Source organism: Narcine bancroftii, chromosome 1 (assembly GCF_036971445.1).
Source record: "Narcine bancroftii isolate sNarBan1 chromosome 1, sNarBan1.hap1, whole genome shotgun sequence".
In the NCBI taxonomy this organism is placed as follows: Eukaryota; Metazoa; Chordata; class Chondrichthyes; order Torpediniformes; family Narcinidae; genus Narcine; species Narcine bancroftii.
The window spans coordinates 194,195,607-194,216,768 of record NC_091469.1 but is presented as its reverse complement, the minus strand read 5'-3'; the positions used below and the strand labels follow the sequence as shown (position 1 = coordinate 194,216,768).

At 36.6% G+C, this 21,162-nt stretch overlaps 1 protein-coding gene across 8 annotated transcripts in view; it reads right to left on the bottom strand.

The window, feature by feature from the left end:
- phyhd1 (phytanoyl-CoA dioxygenase domain containing 1) overlaps positions 1-21,162 on the bottom strand; it is a 58,136-nt gene that overhangs the window by 25,448 nt on the left and 11,526 nt on the right. For all 8 annotated transcript variants that reach the window (XR_011340607.1, XR_011340612.1, XM_069886882.1 and 5 more), the window contains exons 3-4: positions 14,824-14,899; positions 2,440-2,487 (exon numbers count right to left, since the gene is read on the bottom strand). Coding sequence is in view for 6 of the 8 variants with exons in the window: in XM_069886882.1 (XP_069742983.1) it covers positions 2,440-2,487; positions 14,824-14,899 (124 nt within the window). In the remaining 2 variants the exon portion in view is untranslated. The remainder of the gene's footprint in view (positions 1-2,439; positions 2,488-14,823; positions 14,900-21,162) is intronic.

Here is a 21,162-nt window from a genome sequence, read left to right as displayed (position 1 = left end):
TCCACTCGCGCTGCTGTTCTCTCGCCCGCCTGACTCGCACTGCCAGTCTCTCGCCCCACACTGCCTGTCACTCGCCCGCCCGACTTGTGCTGCCAGTCTCTCCACTCGCGCTGCTGTTCTCTCGCCCGCCTGACTCGCACTGCCAGTCTCTCGCCCCACACTGCCTGTCACTCGCCCACCCGACTCGCGCTGCCGGTCTCTCCCCCTCACCCGCCCGACTCGCGCTGCCGTCTCTCTCCCCAATTGCCGGATTTTGGAGCTTTCCAGATTTTAGATGTCCAGATAAAGGATTGTGTACCTGTACTATCCTGACAAAGTTCTAACCAAGTTTCTTCTTGAATATCTATTTTTAAATCTTTCTCCCATCTTTGTTTTGACTTAAGAACTCTTAGTTTATGCATTTCTTTTTGCAAAATTGTATACATAATTGAAATAAACATTTGAATATTTATAACTGTGATTAATTGATCCAAATAACTTTGTTCAGGTAATACCAAATCTGGACCTAAATTTTCTCTTCAATATGCCTTGAACTAATAAGAGAATATTGTATTGTTTTGTATTTCATACCTCCTTTTCAATTGTTCAAATGTCATCAGAGTTGAACCACACCATGAAAATAGTCTTTTATTGTCTTAATTCCTTTGTTAAACCAAATATTAAAAAGATTATTATTTATTGTAAAAGAAGCAAGTGGATTCTGATTCAATATCATTCCTTGTGACTGAAAATTTTTATTCCAATTTCCATATGTATTATTCTCCATATTTTAAAAAGATGTTTTAACAAAGGAATATCTCTAATAAACAACTTATCATTCATTTATATGTAAAATTCTCTGATTTATCCTCTCCTATTTTATTCATTTCTATATGAATCCATGCTGGCTACTCTCCCTCTTGAAAAAATATAGAGAGAAACATCAGCTGGGCTGCTCTATAATAATTTTTAAAATTTGCTAATTGTAGTCCTCCTAATTCAAGTTTCCACGTTAATTTTTCTAATGCAACGCTTGCCATTTTCCCTTTCCAAATAAATTTCCTTACTGTGACAGATTATAGATATGTTTTTGAGAGAAAAATTGGGGCAGGTTTTTTAATGTAGGTCACATACAAACACTTCAAAACAGATCTCATTTAAAATAATGGAGCTCTGCTAATGCTGAACATTCTGGCTCCAAGAGCCTTTGCAAAAGCTTTGGAGAGTGCCCAAGTGACTTTACTAATGGATTGTTGTTTTGAAAAGCAACAGATTAAAGAACTCAGAGGAGTAGGTTCAGAGCCGCAGGCTGTCTGGGTGGCAGCTTTCTGTTCTAAGAGCGTCATGTGGTTTTTGCAAGCAGAGAGGGGGTCAAACAGGTGTTTTTCTGAGAGAGAGAGAGAGAGAGAGATCAGTTCTGCAGTTTTACAGTCAGCAACAACAGCTGGGACTGGGACAGGACAAGCTGGCAAGCTTGTGGGAAAAACCCCATTTTGAAGATGGGTTATGAGTGCCTGGTCAAAGCCCTTGTGGTCCATACAATAGGAAAGAACTGGCTGCCTAATGTTTCACTTGAAATAAGGGAAACAGAAAGGAACTCTGTAGTGACCTGAAAGAAAGAGGTTATCATCTGAAAAACCCTGATGGGGCAAGTTTCTTTGGCAAGACACTGAAGTGGCTGATTAAAAAGAATCAGTTGTGGGTGTCCAGCAAACACTCTCTCAAAACTGACAAGAACCTTCTTGAGCAGTAATTATTTACCTTTCTAGCACCAAAACCTGAATTTCATAAATGTTAAATTCTGTGCACAGTATAAGAATTGCCTGCAACCAGTGAACTTGGAGGAATGAGAAGTGAGATTGGACTGTGAATCAAAGAACTTTTCTGAACTTACACACATTACATACACGTGTGCTTAGAATTAGAACAGGGTTAAGTTAGTTAATAGTGATAAGTTAAAGTAATGATTCCATTTTCATGTTTTAAGATAACTAAAAGCAACTTTTGTTTAAGTAACCATTTGTCTTGGTGAGTATCTATTGCTGCTGGGTTTTGGGGTCCTCTGGGCTCATAGCATTACATACTTATTTAGTTCTAGACAAAATTTTGATGGTATAAATATAGGTAACATTTAAAATAAGTACTGTACTCTAGGACATATATTCATTTTTATACAATTAGCCCTTCCTATTAATGTTATGGGTAGTATGCACAATTACTAAACAGTACTTTTACTTCAGCTGATCTCATCTCTCCTGGGTTAAAGATTAGACAAAACAATCAAGCATTCTGCTCTGGTCATTTAAGAATAAATAGCAACCATGGTTTATGAGCTTTATGTTGACATTTATAACCTTTAAAAAAATCACTAAGTGGTGTTGATTCCCTTTGCTACATGGTTCTACATCACAAACAATGAACAATGAAGTTAATGCATGTCAAATAAAACAATGTCTTTACCATGTCCAATTTTATTTAAGGATTTTTCTTTTGGTACAAGTAAGTCACCTGAATGAAAAAGAAGAAAAAAAAGAGTCAATCAAGACCTAGCCCTAATTAGCTGGTGTCAGACAATATCTTATTCAGCTAATGTTTGGACTAATCAATTGTTCACCTTTTAATGAGGACTAGTTAGGCCAGATAGAAGGTCCTTTATGGGTAGTTTGGGTAGTAGTGGGGCCCCTCCTGTCAAGAGAAAGGGGAGGAAGAAAATTATCTAGCAAAACTGCTCAATTTTGATCATCTTCATTGACTCTGGCTGAATGCCAACTAATTGATTTTTAAAAGTCAATATCCACTTTAAATGCTTGTTCATAGATGCCATAGTAGCATTCAATGTTAAAGCCTTTAAATATATAAAAAAGAAAAGAAAAAAAAACTAAAAGACACTACTAAAACAAAAAAAACCCTAACCCCCCCCCCCAACCTAAACTAATCCCAATGATTAAAATCTAAATCTAAATCCAAAATGCATAATAACATAACTGTATATTAATTTGGATTGCTTCAGATGACACTCAAGGATCCCAAAAAATATTGTTCCAGAAGTTATTATTCATTTAGGGAAAACTTCTCTGGTCAGAAGCATTCAAAATAATAAAAAAATATAATTTTAGTCTCATTATTCTAGTACATAAGCTCCAAATTTGTAAAAATACAGAATATTTACCCTTTGAATTAGAAGTAATTTTTCCAAAGGAATACAACTTTGAATCTCTATATGCCATCTTTCTAATGTTAATGAAACATCCTTGCTACTACTAAAGCTAACTTAAATTTCAATTGAATATCTGACAAATTTAGGAGAAATACTTTCAAAATTTCCTAACAATAATAATTCAGGATTTAACAGAAAAGTAACACCAATAGTTTGTTGTAGAAACTTACTAACAGAAGCCCAAAAAGGATTAACCTTCAAATAAGACCATGTAGAGTGAAAAAAAGTTCCAACTTCTTTTCCACATATAAAACATTGGTCTGATATGCTCAATTTCCATCTACTCTATTTCTGAGGTGTAATGTACAATTGGTGTAAAAATAATATATAATGGAATAATCTATATCTTACAGAGTATTAGACACAATTTTTAAAAATATTTTTTTATTTAGTTCTTCACCGTGGACCACATAACAATATATATGCAAATACTCAGTATTAAAATATACAGTGACACTTTCATTTTCCATCCCTTCCCACCACCCTCCCAATGCCCTGTAGCTTAAAGCAGGAAATAAAAGGAAGAAATAAATAAACAATATAACATTAAAGAAATCATGTTGTCCAATAATTCATATTTAATTATTTTCATAATTGTAACTTATCATGTCAAGAGATGGAGGTCTGAAATTGGTGGTTTCTAATAAACTCTATGTATGGTTTCCAAATTTGTTCAGTTAGAGCATATTTGTCTTTTAGATTGTAGGTAATTTTTTCTAATGGAACACACTTGTTCATTTCTATGAACAATTGTATTTTTAAGGTTGCTTCCATTTTCCAAGTTACCATTAAGTATTTTTTTGCTGCTGCAAGCATGATCATAATAAATCTTTTTTGAACCCTGTCTAATTTTAGACCTAATTCTTTATCTTTTATGTTAACAGAAAGATTTTTGAGTCTTTTGGTATCCTATTTTTTGTAATTCCATTTAATATTAGGTTTAAATCTTCCCAAAAGTTTTTCACTATTGTACACATCCAAATTGTACGTATTGTTGTTCCAATTTTTTGTTTACAATGGAAGCATTTGTCCAATATTGTTGGATTCCGTTCTTTTAATTTTTGAGGTGTAACATGTAGTCTATGGAGCCAATTGTATTGTATCATATGAAACAGTATTTATTGTATTAATCATTGTACCTGCACATAGTTCCTTCCCTGTTTCATTCTTTATTCATATATTTAAATCTTTTTCCCCAACCTTGTTTGGGTTTATATATTGATTCATCATTTTCCTTGTATTGCAATTTGCTGTACATGATTGTGATAACTTTTTATTATCACAATGTCTGTAATTAGGTATTCATAGCAGCTACTCTCAGGTAATCTTAGACTAGTTCCCAGCTTTTCTTTTAAATAGGTTTTCAACTGATAGTATGAAAATATTGTACCATGTGATATTCCACATTTATTTTTTAACTGTTCAAATGTCAATAAATTATTTCCCAAAAACCCATCTTTTATTCTTTTAATTCCTTTTCTTGCCCATTCCTTTAAAAATTTGATTGTCTATTGTAAAAGGAATTAATGTGTTTTGCATTAATAACATTTTTGATATTTGATCATTTATCAACTTTCACTCCAGATGTATTCTCTTCCATATTTTTAGTACATGATGTAGTATTGGTAGATGTGTTGCACCAGTTTCTCATCCCATTTATAGAGTAAATGTTCTGGGACCTTTTCTCCTAATTTATATAATTCTATCTTGAGCCATGCCAGTTTTTCTCCCATTTGATAAATATCTTAACTGTGCTACCCTGTAATAGTTTTTGAAATTTGGTAGCTGCAATCCTCCTTGTTTATATGCCCATGTTATTTTTCTCCAAAGCCATTTTTGATTTTTTACCCTTCCATATAAACTTTCTTATTAATTTGATTAATTTCATTAAAAAATCCCCTGTCAAGGTGTGATAGTACAGATTCTATCACCAATGTATATATGTACAGATTGTAGTGTAGGTTGACTGTGAACCTTGGTTTGGATCAACAAGTCTTTGGTTCTTTCGATGCGCTCTACACAAGGGAATCGGTAGAGTTTGCAACAGGTATTGTAGCCATGGAAATAGATTCATCTTGATGCAATTTAATCTCCCTATTAGAGTTAGTGGTAAATCTTTCCATTTCTCTGTCTTCCTGTATTTTCTTTATTAATGGTTGGTAAACTAATTTACACAAATGATTTAAATTATTATCTATCTTGATACCTAGGTAACATATGGCCTGTGATTGCCATTTAAAAGGGGATTCCCTTTTACATTTTGAATAATCGACTTTGTTCATTACCATTACTTCACTTTTATCAATATTAACCTTGTATTCTGATATCGCCCTTTCAATTTTGTATATAACCGTTTTATTGATTTATCTGGGTCTGTTAAATATACTATAATATCATCTGCAAATAAGTTTAAATTCCTCCTCTTTTATTTTTATTCCTTTTATCATAGGTTCTTTTCTTATCAGCTCTGCCAATGGTTCTATAACCAAAGCAAACAGGGAAGGTGATAATGGGCATCCCTGTCTTGTTGGCCTACTCAATTTAAAGTGGTCTGAAACATATCCATTTGTTACCACTTTTGCCAGAGGACCATTATACAGTGCTCTAATCCAATTAAATCATTTTTCTGGTAACTTAAATTTCTGCAATACTTTAAAATGATAACTTCATTCCACCCTATCAAAAGCTTTCTCTGCGTCAAGAGCTACTGCCACACTTGGTATTTTGTATTTAGTGCCGTATGGATCAAATTAATAAATTTACAGACATTATCTGCCGCTCTTCTATTTTTAACAAATCCTGTCACTAATTTCGGTACACAATCTATTAATCTATTCGCTAGTAATTTTGCAATTAATTTATAGTGTGGCAGATGATGTTTGTGCTCATACACCATCATGCTGAAATAACAAGACCACACCTGAAGTTGTCAGCCAGCGAAGAGAAGAGCGTTTATTACAGTGATATCAGGCTTAATATAGACACACAACATGTGACCTGGCATCATGACATCTGAAGTGCTAACGACCTCATGACATAGATACACTGAGTAGGTCAGGGCTTCTCAGTAGACCTACGGGTTCTGCTGAGTCACTATGCCTCATTGCTGTAGTGGCTAGTTGCTAGTAGATAGGAGGCTGTAGTGTCTAGCTGTCACAAGACAGGAGTTGTTATCGCTGGTTCTGCCCACTCCCTCCAAGCGTACTGCTACAATATTTTGTATTTAGTAGAAATATTGGTCTATATGGAGCCGGTGACAACAGGTCTTTTCCTGTTTTTGGAATTACTGTGAGTATTGCCATTTTACATGAGTCAGGCAAATTCTGGTCTCTTCCATCTGTTTCATTACCTCTAAGAGGGGCAGAATTAATAGATTATTGAATACCTTATAAAATTCTGTGGCAAATCCATCTTCACCTGGCGCTTTATTATTTGGAAATGTCATTAGTGTATCATGTATTTCTGAAATTGTCAGGGGTTTTAGTAATTTATTTTGATCTTCCAATTGTAATTGATGTTTGACAACAATTCACCTATTTTGTCATTCCTCCCTGGGTTTTCAGTTTGATACAATTGCTTATAAAAAAAATTTAAATTTCCATTAATCTCTAATGGGTTATGAGATCTGTTTATCCTCCTTCCTTGTTGCTATGATATTTCTTGTTGCTTGTTCTGTTTTTAGTTGCCAAGCCAAAATTTTGTGGGTTTTCTCTCCAAATTCGTAATATCTTTGCTTTGTTTTCATAATATTTTTCTCCACTTTGTATCTTTGCAACGTATCATAATTTTTTCTCTATAAATTCTCTCCTTTTCTCTATATCTTCCCTTCTCATTAAGTCTTTCTCTATAGTTACTATCTCTTTTTCCAAGTGGTCTATTTCCCAATCATATTCTTTTTTAATCTTGGTCGTGTAACTAATTACTTGTCCCCTAATCAAGGCTTTCATTGCGTCCCATAATATAAATGTCTGTTAATAAATTTGCATTTGTCTCGAAATATATTTTAATTTGTTATTCTATTTATTCCCGAAGTCTTGCCTTTTTAACAATATGGGGTTTAGCCTCCATCTATATGTTTTCGGTGGAATAGCCTCTAAAGAAATTATCAATAACAAGGGTGAGTGGTCTGATAAAAGTCTTGCCTTATATTTGGTCTTTCAAACTCTCCCTTGAATCTGTACCAACAACAAGAATATATCAATCGTAGAATAGATTTTATGTCTGTTTGAATAATATGAATAATCTCTTTCTTTTGGATGTTGTTTTCTCCATATATCAATTATCTTTGTATCATCCATTGAATTTAATTTAAATTTGGCAGCATTATTTTTTGCAGTTATCTTCCCGGTTTTATCTATTGATGGGTCAAGGTTAAAATTAAAGTCTCCCCTAGTAAGATATGTCCCTGTGTGTCTGCTATCTTTAAAAAAATGTCCTGCATAAATTCTTAGTCATCTTCATTAAATGTATAAATGTCCAACAAGTTCCAAGATTCTGAATAAATCTGGCACATCATCATTACATATCTACCCACTGGGTCTATTATTACTTTCTTTATCTTAATTGGCAAATTCTTATTAACTAATAGAGCTACTCCCCTGGTTTTTGAATTGCATGATGATGCAACTACGTGACCTACCCAGTCTCTCTTCAGTTTGCAATGTTCTAACTCAGTTAAATGTGTTTCTTGTATAAATGTTATGTTTATTTACTCCTTTTTAAGTAGTGTAAGTAACATTTTTTCTCTTAATTTGATTGTGATATATTATTATTAATATTATTATTTATAGTCATATATTTTAATATATTCATCTTATCCATCCAATTTCACCACTATTCCACCTCTTCAACCCCTCCATCTCCCTTCTTCTAAACATCACTTTTTAGATTATTCTTTCTCTTTACTATACACGATGACACAATTAGTAGGAAAATAACCTTTAATATGAGCTGTCTTTACTACCTTGCAAGACATCCACAACTCCCTTTTTTCTTGTGGGTTGTGGTGTATACTGCAAATTTCAACAGATTTTGCAGCGGGTAGATCTTTCCCCTCCCCAGCCCCAGAGAAATCACTATATATTATTCTTTAAAATATTACAAAGCCTTTTTTTCCTTTTTTCTTAAACATCTATAATCAAACTATTGACATTCAAACTTATTCATATACATTATTTTATTATTTTCTTTACTCCTCTTCTTGTTGTTTATTTGGTAATTGATCTGCAAAGCGACGGGATTCTTCTGGATCTGAAAACAGTCTATTTTGCCCACCAAGGATGAATATCTTCAACCCTGCTGGATGCCGTAACACAAAGTTGTAACCTTTTTTTCATAGTACAGTTTTTGTTAAGTTAAACTCTTTACGGTTCTTTAAAAGTTCAAAGCTGATATCAGGGTAAAAAAAAATTTCATTGTACTTCAGTGGTTCCTTGTTTTATTTCACTCTTCTAATAGCTAGTTCCAATATTTTCTCTCTTGTGGTGTATCACAGTAGTTTTATTAGTATGGAGCACGGTTTCTGCTGTGGTTTTGGCATCAATGCTCTGTGGGCTCTTTCAATTTCTATTTCTTCTTGGAGTTCTTCTACTCCCAAGATCTGTGGGATCCATCATTTTATAAATTCTTTTTTATCTGCCCTTTCTTCACCTTCTTTTAAGCCCACTATTTTTACATTTTTACGTCTGCTGAAATTCTCTAAAATGTCAATTTTCTAGGTCACTAAGTCATGTGTCTCTTAATCTCCTTATTTCTATCTTCTCTTAATTCATTCATCCCCATTTCTACTGTCTTCCACTTCATCACTTTGCTTTCTCATTTCTACCATAACATTCTCCATTCTTTGTATTTTTACATCTGTCTCTTGCATTGTTTTTTTTTAAATGGTTCTGAACTCAGCCATTATTGTTTCCATTAAAATCTTTATTTCCTTGCATTTATCTTCTTCTTGGTCTCCATTTCTTGTCACCGTATTGATCTTGCTTCTCCCATTATAGAGTCAGCTTCCTGCTGTCAGTGTCTCTTCCCTTTGGCGTCTTCTTTAGTATGCGAGGAGTGCTGGCATTTCTTTTTCTGGCTCCACAAGCCAGTATTCCAGACCGCCCATGGGACTTCACCCCCAAGCTGCCCGCTTACCGGCTTCGCAGCTCGGGCCATCCTCTTCGGGAGAGCTCCCTGTTCACGGACTCCGGTAAGGCCTTCCTCTTTTTTTTCCTGGAGATTTCTTTACTTGTCATTGTAGATTTTTTTTTCTTCTTTGGAAGCATCTTCAGGTTCTTCTTATATTGTTTATCATGCAACTTTTTTATGTTTTACTTCTCAGCTTTGTTTTTCTGCCTTTTTTTCCCAACTTTCCTAACCAGCCACTACTCCATTAGACACAACTTAGCTACATAAATCTTGCCAAACCTGCTGATCTATTGTGATATTTAAATTTTGTTCCCATCTTCCTTTTGAATTAAACAAGCCTACATTAGGTGTTTGTTCTTGTAATAACATATATGTAATTGAAATAAACTTTTTAGTCATTCCATTTGTTCTAAATCTGTTAAGATTTTTTAGAATCCTATCAGATCCTAATTTCTCTCTTGAATAGGCTCTTAATTGAAAATAACAAAATAACGTATTAGGAGGAGTATCATATTTAATTTTTAATTGATCAAATGACATCGATCTATCATTATCATAACAATCTCCCAATTTGAATTCCTTTATTATTCCAAAAAAGATATGATCTATTGAGAAAATCAAGAGAGGATTAATTAGTGGCATTTTTAATGATAAAAGATTTCCATCAATTTCTAACTTACCTTCATTCTAAATATTAGGCAAATATTTTAATATCCATTGTTACTAATTTTGGTTCCCATTTGTAAATAAACTCTCCAATTTTATTTAATTCAATTTCCTCTCAAGATGGTTTCATTTTTACAAACAAAGAATCAAGAAATCTTAATTGTGCTGTCTTATAATAATTCTTAATAAACAGGAAGTTGTAATCCTCCTAATTCATATTTCCATGTTAACTTTTCTAATGATTTTATTACCATTTTTCCTTTCCAAAGGAATTTACTAATTTGTTTATTTAAATCTTGAAAAAAAATTATGATGTATAGAAATAGGTAAAGTCTGAAAAAAATATTGAATTCTCTGAAAAAAATTCATTTTAATACAATTAACTCTTGCAATTAAAGTAATAGGCAAATTCACCCATTAAAAAAAAATCATCTATCTTCTTAAATATTGGAATATAATTTAATTTATATGAAATTTTCAAATTATCATCAATACATATACATAAATATTTAATCTTATTTGTCAAGTAAGGAGTGTGGAGTAAGGGGCAGGGTTTTAAGTTTTTGGATAACTGGGACCTTTTTTGGGGGAGATGTGACCTGTACAGTAAGGACGGGTTACACTTAAATCCCAGGGGGACCAGAATCTTGGCAGAGGTATTTGCTAGGGCTACTCAGGATCCTTTAAACTAGAATGGTTGGGGGGGAGGGAACAAAATAGTACAGAGCAGTAAGGAGAAGGTTAGAATGCAAACAAAGAAAGTTTGTAGTAAGTATTTGAATATGGATGGGCAGGTGATAGAGAAGGGAAATGCTCCGGAAGAAGATGAAGGGCAATTGGCAGGAAAAGTAAATAATGTTGTTATTAAAGATGAGGGAAAACAGGGATTAAAAATTGGGAAATCTCTGAAATTCATATATTTTAATGCCAGAAGTATTGTAAAAAAGGTGGATGAGCTGAAGGTGTGGATTGATACTTGGAAGTATGATGTGGTAGCGATTAGTGAGACATGGTTGCAGGAGGGATGTGACTGGCAGCTGAATATCCCTGGGTTTCGTTGTTTTAGGTGTGATAAAGTCGGAGGGGCAAGAGGAGGTGGGGTTGCATTGCTTGTCAGGGAAAATATTACAGCGGTGCCTAGGAAGGATAGATTAGAGGGCACATCCACGGAGGCTATTTGGGTGGAACTGAGGAGTAGGAAAGGAGAGGTTACACTTGTAGGGGTGTATTATAGACCACCCGGAGGGGACCGAGACCTAGAGGAGCAAATCTGTAGGGAGATAGTAGATATTTGTGATAAGCACAAGGTTGTAATTATGGGAGATTTTAATTTTCCACATATAGATTGGGAAACACATTCTGTGAAAGGACTGGATGGGTTAGAGTTTGTGAAATGTGTGCAAGATAGTTTTTTACAACAATATGTAGAGGTGCCAACCAGAGAAGGAGCAATGTTAGATCTACTGTTGGCAAATGGGATGGGTCAAGTGACGGAGGTTAGTGTTGGCGAGCACTTCGGGTCCAGTGATCATAATGCCATCAGCTTCAATGTCATTATGGAAAGAGAGAAGTCAGGGTCAAGGGTTGAGGTTTTTGATTGGGGAAAAGCTAGATTTGAGGAGATGCGAAAGGACTTGCAGGGTGTGCATTGGGACAATTTGTTTTATGGGCAGGATGTAATAGAGAGATGGAAGTCTTTTAAAGATCAGATTTTGAGAGTGCAAAAGCTTTATGTTCCTGTTAGGTTAAAAGGAGGGGCAAAAGGTTTGAGAGAGCCGTGGTTTTCAAGGAATATTGGAAACTTGGTTCGAAGAAAAAGGGAGGCATACATTAGATATAAGAAGCCTGGAGTTAAGGGTATGTTTGAAAGATACATTGAATGTAAGGGGAATCTTAAGAGAGGAATTAGGAAAGCTAAAAGAAGGAACGAGGAAACTATGACAAGCAGGGTGAAAACTAATCCAAAAGAGTTCTACAAATATGTTAATGGTAAAAGGAAAGCTAGAGACAAAATTGGTCCCTTAGAGAATCAGAGCGGAAAACTGTGTGTGGAGCCTAGAGAAATGGGGGAGATATTGAACAGTTTCTTTTCTTCGGTATTCACTAAGGAGAAGGATATTGGGAGATGTGAGATAAAAAAAGCAAATTGGGTAAATATGGGGAATATAGAGATTACAAAAGATGTAGTTTTAGGGCTTTTGAAGAATATAAAGGTGGATAAGTCTCCGGGACCAGACGGGATCTTCCCCAGGACATTGAGAGAAGTGAAGGAGGAAATAGCAGAGGCTCTGGCGGTAATTTTCCAAATGTCATTAGATATGGGGATAGTGCCGGAGGATTGGCGCATTGCGCATGTGGTTCCGTTATTTAAAAAGGGTTCAAGGAGGAAGCCTGGCAACTATCGGCCTGTTAAGTTTGACGTCTGTGGTAGGTAAATTAATGGAGAAAATTCTTAGAGATAGTACTTATAAACATCTGGATAGACAGGGTCTGATCAGGAGCACTCAACATGGATTTGTGGGAGGAAGGTCATGTTTGATCAATCTGATTGAATTTTTTGAAGAGGTGACTAGGAATGTGGATGAGGGTAGCGCAGTGGATGTTGTCTATATGGACTTCAGTAAGGCCTTCGATAAAGTACCACATGGAAGGTTAGTTAAGAAGGTGCAGTCTTTAGGTATAAATTTTGAGATAGTCAAATGGATTGAACATTGGCTGAAAGGGAGAGGCCAGAGAGTGGTAGTGGATAATTGTCTGTCAGGTTGGAGGCCGGTGACCAGTGGTGTGCCTCAAGGATCTGTATTGGGCCCATTGTTGTTCGTTATATACATTAATGATCTAGATGATGGGGTGGTAAATTGGATTAGTAAATATGCAGACGATACTAAGATAGGTGGAATAGTGGATAATGAAGAAGGTTTTCAAGGATTGCAGAGGGATTTGGGCTGCTTAGAAAAGTGGGCTGAAAAATGGCAGATGGAATTTAATGCTGATAAGTGTGAGGTGCTTCATTTTGGTAAGAAGAATCAGAACAGGACATACGTGGTAAATGGGAGAGCATTGATGAATACAGAAGAGCAGAAAGATTTAGGAGTAACGGTACATCGTTCCCTGAAGGTAGAAACTCACGTGAATAGGGTGGTGAAGAAGGCTTTTAGTATGCTGGCCTTTATCAATCATTGCATGGAATATAGGAGTTGGGAGGTGATGTTGATACTGTATAAGACGTTGGTGCGGCCTAATTTGGAGTTCTGTGTGCAGTTCTGGTCGCCTAATTATAGGAAGGATATAAACAGAGTGGAGAGAGTGCAGAGAAGGTTTACCAGAATGTTACCTGGGTTTAAGCATCTAGAGTATAGGGAGAGATTGGACAGATTAGGTCTTTATTCTTTGGAGCGTAGAAGGTTGAGAGGGGATTTGATAGAAGTATTTAAGATTATGAAAGGGATAGACAGAGTGGATGTGGATAGACTATTTCCGTTAAGAGGAGGAAAGATTAAAACAAGAGGACATGAGTTAAGAATTAAGGGGCAGAGGTTTAGAGGTAACATGAGGGGGAACTTCTTTACTCAGAGAGTGGTAGACGTGTGGAATGAGCTTCCGGGAGAAATAGTGGCGGCGGAGTCAATTGTATTATTTAAGAAAAGGTTGGACAGGTATATGGATGAGAAGAAGATGGAGGGTTATGGGCATTGTGCAGGAAGGTGGGACTAGAGAGGGGTGTTTGGTTCGGACTAGAAGGGCCTAATGGCCTGTTTACGTGCTGTAAATTGTTATGTTAAATGGAACTTCTTTTTGACATTGTGAATAGACTCCTTGTATAATTCCATTACTTCACTTTTATCCCAGTTTATTTTATATCCCAGGCCATAAAAACCTGATCACCATGTTTCACAGATGATGTGGTATGCTTTGGATCTTGCGGAATTCCTTTATACCTCCACACTTGGCTCTTGCCATCATCTATTACAGGTCAATCTCAGTCTCATCTGTCCAAAAGACATTTTTCCAGAATTCTGCAGGCCTTTTTAAATACTTCTTGGCAAACTATAATCTGGCCATTCTGTTCTGTGGCTAACTAGCTTGCATCTTGCAGTGTAGCCTCTGTATTTCTGTTCATGAAGTCTTCTGCGGACAGTAGTCATTGACACATCCACACCTGCCTTCTGAAGAGTGTTTCTGATCTGTGAACAGGTGTTTGGGGATTTTTCTTCATTAAGATGAGAATTCTTCTGTCATCAGCAGTGGTGATCTTCCTTGGCCTACCAGTCCCTTTGCTCTTTCTTCTTAATGATGTTCCAAACAATTGATTTTGGTAATTCTAAGGGTTGCCTAATGTCTCTTACTGTTTTATTCTTATTTTTCAGCCTCTTAATGGCTTCTTGACTTCATTGGCACAACTCTGGACATCATGTTGAAAAATAGCAACTACAGACTCCAAATGTGATCAAAAGCTTAGAATCAAGCCTAGCTTTCCTATACCTGCACCAATGAAGCAATTAAACATACCTGGGTAATCACAAACAACTGTGAAGCCAAATATCTCAAACACAATGGTGCCCTGAAATGGGGGAACTATGTATGAAAGTCCTGTAATTTCCACTTAATTTACACCAATATTTGAAGTTGTAATGCAGCCACAAAACAACAAATTTCATGACATGTTCATGACAATAAATTCTGATTTTGGGGCAACACTGTTTGATGTGGATGGGACTTTGTAGGTAAAAAATGACTAATAATGGTTACTGAACCAAAAAGCATAAAGTGTATCAAATAAGGTATATTAATGTAAATTATTGTTAGCTAGCTTGAATAGAGGTCATATTCACCTTTGCTGTCAAACACTCCTTTTTCAAAGAAGAATCGAATTTTGTCTCCACTAGTCAGGAAGTAATCTGTACTTCCCTAGAAAAAAAGATATGTAACAATTGCTATAAACTGATTCTTCCATCATTAAAAAAACTTATGAAGCAGATATCCATTTAACAACCTCTAATCAGGTTACTCACCTGTAAATTTTGCGGCCATTCTGGAATGCATTATGACAAAAAAATACTTATTTTATTCTTTAATGTCCCTGAAATATCAGGAGAATTGGACATCAATCACAGCATTAGGAAATGAATAGTCAATGAATACATTTGACCCACATCTCTCGTATATATCAATAACTATGATGATAAAGTTTATACTCTCACTGTGCATGTGGGTTTCTTTCTCTCAACCCTTTCCCTTAAACATTTACTTTGGTCCCAGTTACTTTGGAGTGGAGAAATTCTCCCTTAACAAAGGCCTGGATGATTATTTGTACTGCTAATACAACAGCCAGCAATTTAATGATGTAGTGGAATGAAGGACAATTGGGGAGGTGGGGGGGGTTAACATTGTAAAGTATCATGTTTAAAACAAGCTTCAGAATCATTAACAGATGCTCTGCCAGGATCACTGGTGATCCCAAAAGTAATTAACAGATACTGTCAGGATGGCAGGTGTGAAGGCTATCAATTGCCTTACTTGAAGAACAAGAGACATTTTTTTTAATGTGATTAAAAGTGATTAACATATGGTCTGCCCCTTTTTAAGACAATCAAAGTTTAAAGTGATTAATGATTGTTTTGCATAAAGTAATTGTGTTAAGTCAAGAACAATGTAAATTGCAGTTATCAATGTAGCCTGAAGATACAAATATGCTCAGCAGTGAGCACATTTAGTGGACAAAAAGGAAAAAGTTCAAGAAGAAAACAAGGAATTTAGTACCAGCTCCTTTATGTGATACTTTTAAAAGAATTCACTTCTTCCCAGTTCCAATTTAATTTTTCCATCTGAAACAGTGAAGTGGTGTTGGATTTTTCACCTTGGACATAAAAAGCAGTTAAAAGAGAGAAAAAAAATCTTGAAGAGTAGAGCAAATGGGAAAGTTTTAAATGTTTAAGAGAAAGACTATCATGAAATTTAACAAAATTCCTGAGCTTATTTAAAATTACAAAAAACAAGTTACAAAAAGGGATATTATTGAAGGAAAAATAGTTGATTTTCTTTCTCATTCCGGAAAGCCTGAGACGGTGACTGTCTACCCAGCAGATGTGGTGTTATTTGAAGCTATCTTGGCATTTTACCTGCAGGATATCTGGGGCCTGTTTCAGATGGAACGGTTTGTGGACACTGACACAGACACCAGATTGTCACGCAGAGTATTAAGGGACAATAGTGAAAGGCAATGGGACTTGAAACAAATTTTAATGCAGTACAGGTGTATACCATTTGTCAAGCCAGCTTTTGAAGAATTCTCCCTCCCTACCAAAAAATACATTGTCTTTGCAATAAAACACATATTTCACCAGTTATCAGAGGTGCACCTCGAATGCAAGTATAAATTCAGCACACCGTCTATGATAAAGCAGCTCTTAATTGCTCTCCAAAAACAGTGTCTTGTGGCTGCAGTGTGTAACGTCTTTAAAAAATCCTACATCAAACTGCTGAGTCTTAAGCAACACTTCGAAAATTTGTAATTTCCACAATCTAAAAGGTGAAGGCACATGGGAATACCATTACAATTCTTTCCACATTAATCACAATCCTTATTTGGAAATACTTCACTGTTCTTTCATCACCGCTGATCCAAATCCCAGAACTAATTATCCAACAGTGTTTTGGGAATATCCTTGGCACAAGGATGACTAAAAGATCTCAAACCCATTTTAAGGAACAAGTCTTTCATTATATAAAAAAAATTCTCGGGGTAATAAATGCTGGTTTTTTGCAATGATTCTGTTACGGGACATAGAAGTACTCGAGATGGCAGAGGTCGACAGCATCGAGTCCACGCTGCTGAAGATCCAGCTGCGCTGGATGGGTCACGTCTCCAGAATGGAGGACCATCGCCTTCCCAAGATCGTGTTATATGGCGAGCTCTCCACTGGCCACCGTGACAGAGGTGCACCAAAGAAAAGGTACAAGGACTGCCTAAAGAAATCTCTTGGTGCCTGCCACATTGACCACCGCCAGTGGGCTGATATCGCCTCAAATCGTGCATCTTGGCGCCTCACAGTTTGGCGGGCAGCAACCTCCTCTGAAGAAGACCGCAGAGCCCACCTCACTGACAAAAGGCAAAGGAGGAAAAACCCAACACCCAACCCCAACCAACCAATTTTCCCCTGCAGCCGCTGCAACCATGTCTGCCTGTCCCGCATCGGACTTGTCAGCCACAAACGAGCCTGCAGCTGACGTGGACTTTTACCCCCTCCATAAATCTTCGTCCGTGAAGCCAAGCCAAAGAAGAAAGAAGAAAGATTTTATATTATATATAGATATGTTTTTCAAAGAGATATTGTGGGGGGTTTAGTGTAGGTCACTTCACAAATAGACATTTTCTTTTTCTTTCTTTGGCTTGGCTTCGCAGACGAAGATTTATGGAGGGGGTAAATGTCCACGTCAGCTGCAGGCTCGTTTGTGGCTGACAAGTCCGATGCGGGACTTTTGTCAGTGAGGTGGGCTCTGCGGTCTTCTTCAAAGGAGGTTGCTGCCTGCCAAACTGTGAGGCGCCAAGATGCACGGTTTGAGGCGATATCAGCCTACTGGCGGTGGTCAATGTGGCAGGCACCAAGAGATTTCTTTAGGCAGTCCTTGTACCTTTTCTTTGGTGCACCTCTGTCACGGTGGCCAGTGGAGAGCTCGCCATATAACACGATCTTGGGAAGGCGATGGTCCTCCATTCTGGAGACGTGACCCACCCAGCGCACCTGGATCTTCAGCAGCGTGGACTCGATGCTGTCGACCTCTGCCATCTCGAGTACTTCGACGTTAGGGATGAAAGCGCTCCAATGAATGTTGAGGATGGAGCGGAGACAACGCTGGTGTAAGCGTTCTAGGAGCCGTAGGTGATGCCGGTAGAGGACCCATGATTCGGAGCCGAACAGGAGTGTGGGTATGATAACGGCTCTGTATACGCTTATCTTTGTGAGGTTTTTCAGTTGGTTGTTTTTCCAGACTCTTTTGTGTAGTCTTAACATTGTTAAGACATTAACATTGTTAGAAATGCATCGGGTAGCATTTCAATCTGAAGAAATCGTTTTTCTTCACGAATTGATGAGAAAACAATGAGATACGGCGGTGAGACCAGCGGCGACCCTCTGAGGAAGTTGGGGTGCCGTCGCTGGGAGTCCAGACCCGCAGTAAAACTTTTAAAATGCCTTCTGTTGAGTTTCAGCTGGAGCTGCAGTTACCTTGTTCTGCCACTATGTCAGAGAGAGCAGAGCTGAGTTTTACCAATTCACAGTGTATGCAATTGAATGCTATTGTTCAAGCTGTTATAAAACCTGGAATGGATTTGTTGACATCTCAAATGAATGAATGAAATGGTTCAAATGAATGCTGGTATGTTCAGAATTAAATATGGTTAAGACACGTGTGGATGCATCTTGTGAAGATTTTTTAAAATTTCAGACTGCTTTTTTGGACTGTAAACAACAAGTGACTTCTAACACAGAAAAAGTGTTGAAGGTTGAAAAATCAATCATAGAACTAGGGGGGGCGTGGCAAGATGGCGTAAGGAACAGACGTGCCTTCCAGTCCTCTCCTGACTCTAACTTATTGTTTTGTCTTTAAGTGCCCGTTAAAACTTTTTTAAAAAGTTTATAAATAGTATGAGATGTTGAATTAATACCTAATGGTACATTTGTTAAAAAAAAGTAAAAGGAAACATCAACAGATTGTTAAAAAATTACATTTTCCAAAATTATCTGAGCCTGCTTGTTTACAAAAAGCCACGACTCAGCGTGAAATGGATCCAGGAAAAGAAGCGAAGAATTCGGCCTTGGAGCTCCGTTCTGATTCCGTAAGTCTTTCTGAAGGTCGTTTTCAGCTGCCTTTAGAACAAAGGGCTGGCCAGATGCCAGTATTTCAAACAACGTCTACTGAGACTTTGACTACTGAATTAGCTGGGGCGCCATCAGTTGGAGAGTTAAAGAGTTGTTATTTGACTGCTATACCACCAGTTATTTCAGCTCTTCCAGATACTGATGTAACGAAGCTTTTAAAGGAGGTTTGGATCAAAGATAACCCTGATCATCAGCCTCCTGATACTTCTGCGGGATCTGTGGCAGGGGCTCTTACACGGAGTCAAACTGCAAGAAAAGCTACTAAATTAAAAGAAGGGATAGAAGGTCCTCTGATTCCACAAGAACAGCAGGATCCCTCTATGTCTGGATCTACTGATTTTGATATACTTTTCAAGAGTCTTGAACATAAGATATTTTCTTCAATGATGCATTTAGGTGATTCTACGAATAATCTTACTTCTAAGATTAATGCATTGGTGGATGTCAATACTCAACAGATGGCTGATTATGGAGCTTTTAAAGTTGAAACTATTGAAAGACTTGAGATGTGTGATCAAGGATTATCTGATGTACAAGATCAATTGCAAGATGTTAATAAAACAATTGAAACGTTACAGATTCAGAATAAAAATTTAGCAAAAAAGGTTGATTATTTGGAGAACCAATCCAGACGGAATAATGTGAAAATTGTCGGCTTGCCAGAAGGCATAGAAGGGCCAGATCCAAGAAAATTTTTCACTGAATGGATTCCACAAGGGTTGGGACAAGGTAAGTTTTCTGAAGGTTTAATATTGGAACGGGCTCATAGAGCTTTGAGAAGGAGACCTTTTTCAGGATAGAATCCAAGACGTGTTCTAGTTCGCTGTTTAAATTACTGTGATAGAGAGACTATTTTACGTATGGCTATTAGAAATGCACAGCAAAACAGATCTCCTTTGATGGTTCAGAGTAATCGTGTTTTCTTCTATCCGGATTTGAGTCAGGAAATTATGTTTCAACGATGTGAATTTAATTCTGTGAAAGAATTATTGTGGAAAAAAGGATATAAGGCAACATTTAGATACCCTGCAGTACTGAAGATTTTTCAGGATGGATATTAACCAAAGTTCTTTGATAATCCTAAAGAAGCTATGGATTTTGCTCAGTCTTTACCAATTACGCAATTCCAGGAACGACGTAGTCCTCCACGGTCTCCAAAGAGGGCAGAGCTGCAGGAAGGGAATTTGATTTCTGGAAGAAATGGAAGAAACGGTGGTCGCAATGGCAAAGGAAACTCATTTAATAGATAAGGAATATTTAAAACTCAAACGTGAATGGGTTGGGCACATTTTTTATTCTTCGTTTAATTCTAAGGCAAAAGGTGTGGCAATTTTGGTGCATAAGAATCTACCATTTTAGTTACAGAGTGAAGAGAAAAATGGTGGAAGATTATTAAAATTAAATTGTACAATCTTTAATGAGGCATGGACTTTGCTTGATGTTTATGCTCCTAATGTTAAGGATACAGCTTTTGTTGTGGATATGTCTTTATTACTTGGACAATCGAACTCTAATGTGATGTTGGGGGAGATTTGAATGTGGTGTTGGAGCCTTTATTGGATAAGTACTCAGGAGTAATTAAGAAGTCTAAGATGGCAATCCAAGTGATTAATATGATGGCAGATTTGAATTTAATTGATATTTGGCGAAGAGTTAATCCTACAGAGAAAGATTTTTCTTTTTATTCCTCGCGACATAATTCTTTTTCTAGAATTGATTATTTTTTAATATCAGCACATTTGCAGGATAGGGTTACATCTGTGGAGTATAAGACTAGATTGGTTTCGGATCATTCATTATTATTATTAGAATATTTGAGTTCACAAGATGTTCAGAAAGCTTCAAGATGGAGATTTAATACTATGCTATTACGACGCGAATTTAATTCTGTGAAAGAACGGTTGTGGAAAAAAAGACATAGGGCAACATTCAGGTGTTAGCCAGGGTTCTTTGGCAGTCCTGAGGAGGTTGTGGACTTTGCTTAGTCTCTACCAATCATGCAGTTTCAGGAACGATGTAGTCCTTCAAGGTCTCCAAAGAGAGTAGAGATGTAGGGTGGTATCCAGATTTTTAAAAGAAATGGAAGCAATGGTGATTGGAGTGGTAACGTTGATTTAAAAAAATAAATCTTTTATCTTTTTTTTGAAAAGAGTTTAAATAGTTTAAATAATGATGATAGTTTAATGAAATGGGAGTTGGGAGAGGGAACTGGGTGGGCACTAGTTTCCAGAAGTCATCAGCTACCTGTGAGTTATCTCACACCCAATATTTTGGGGGAGTTACCGCTTTGGG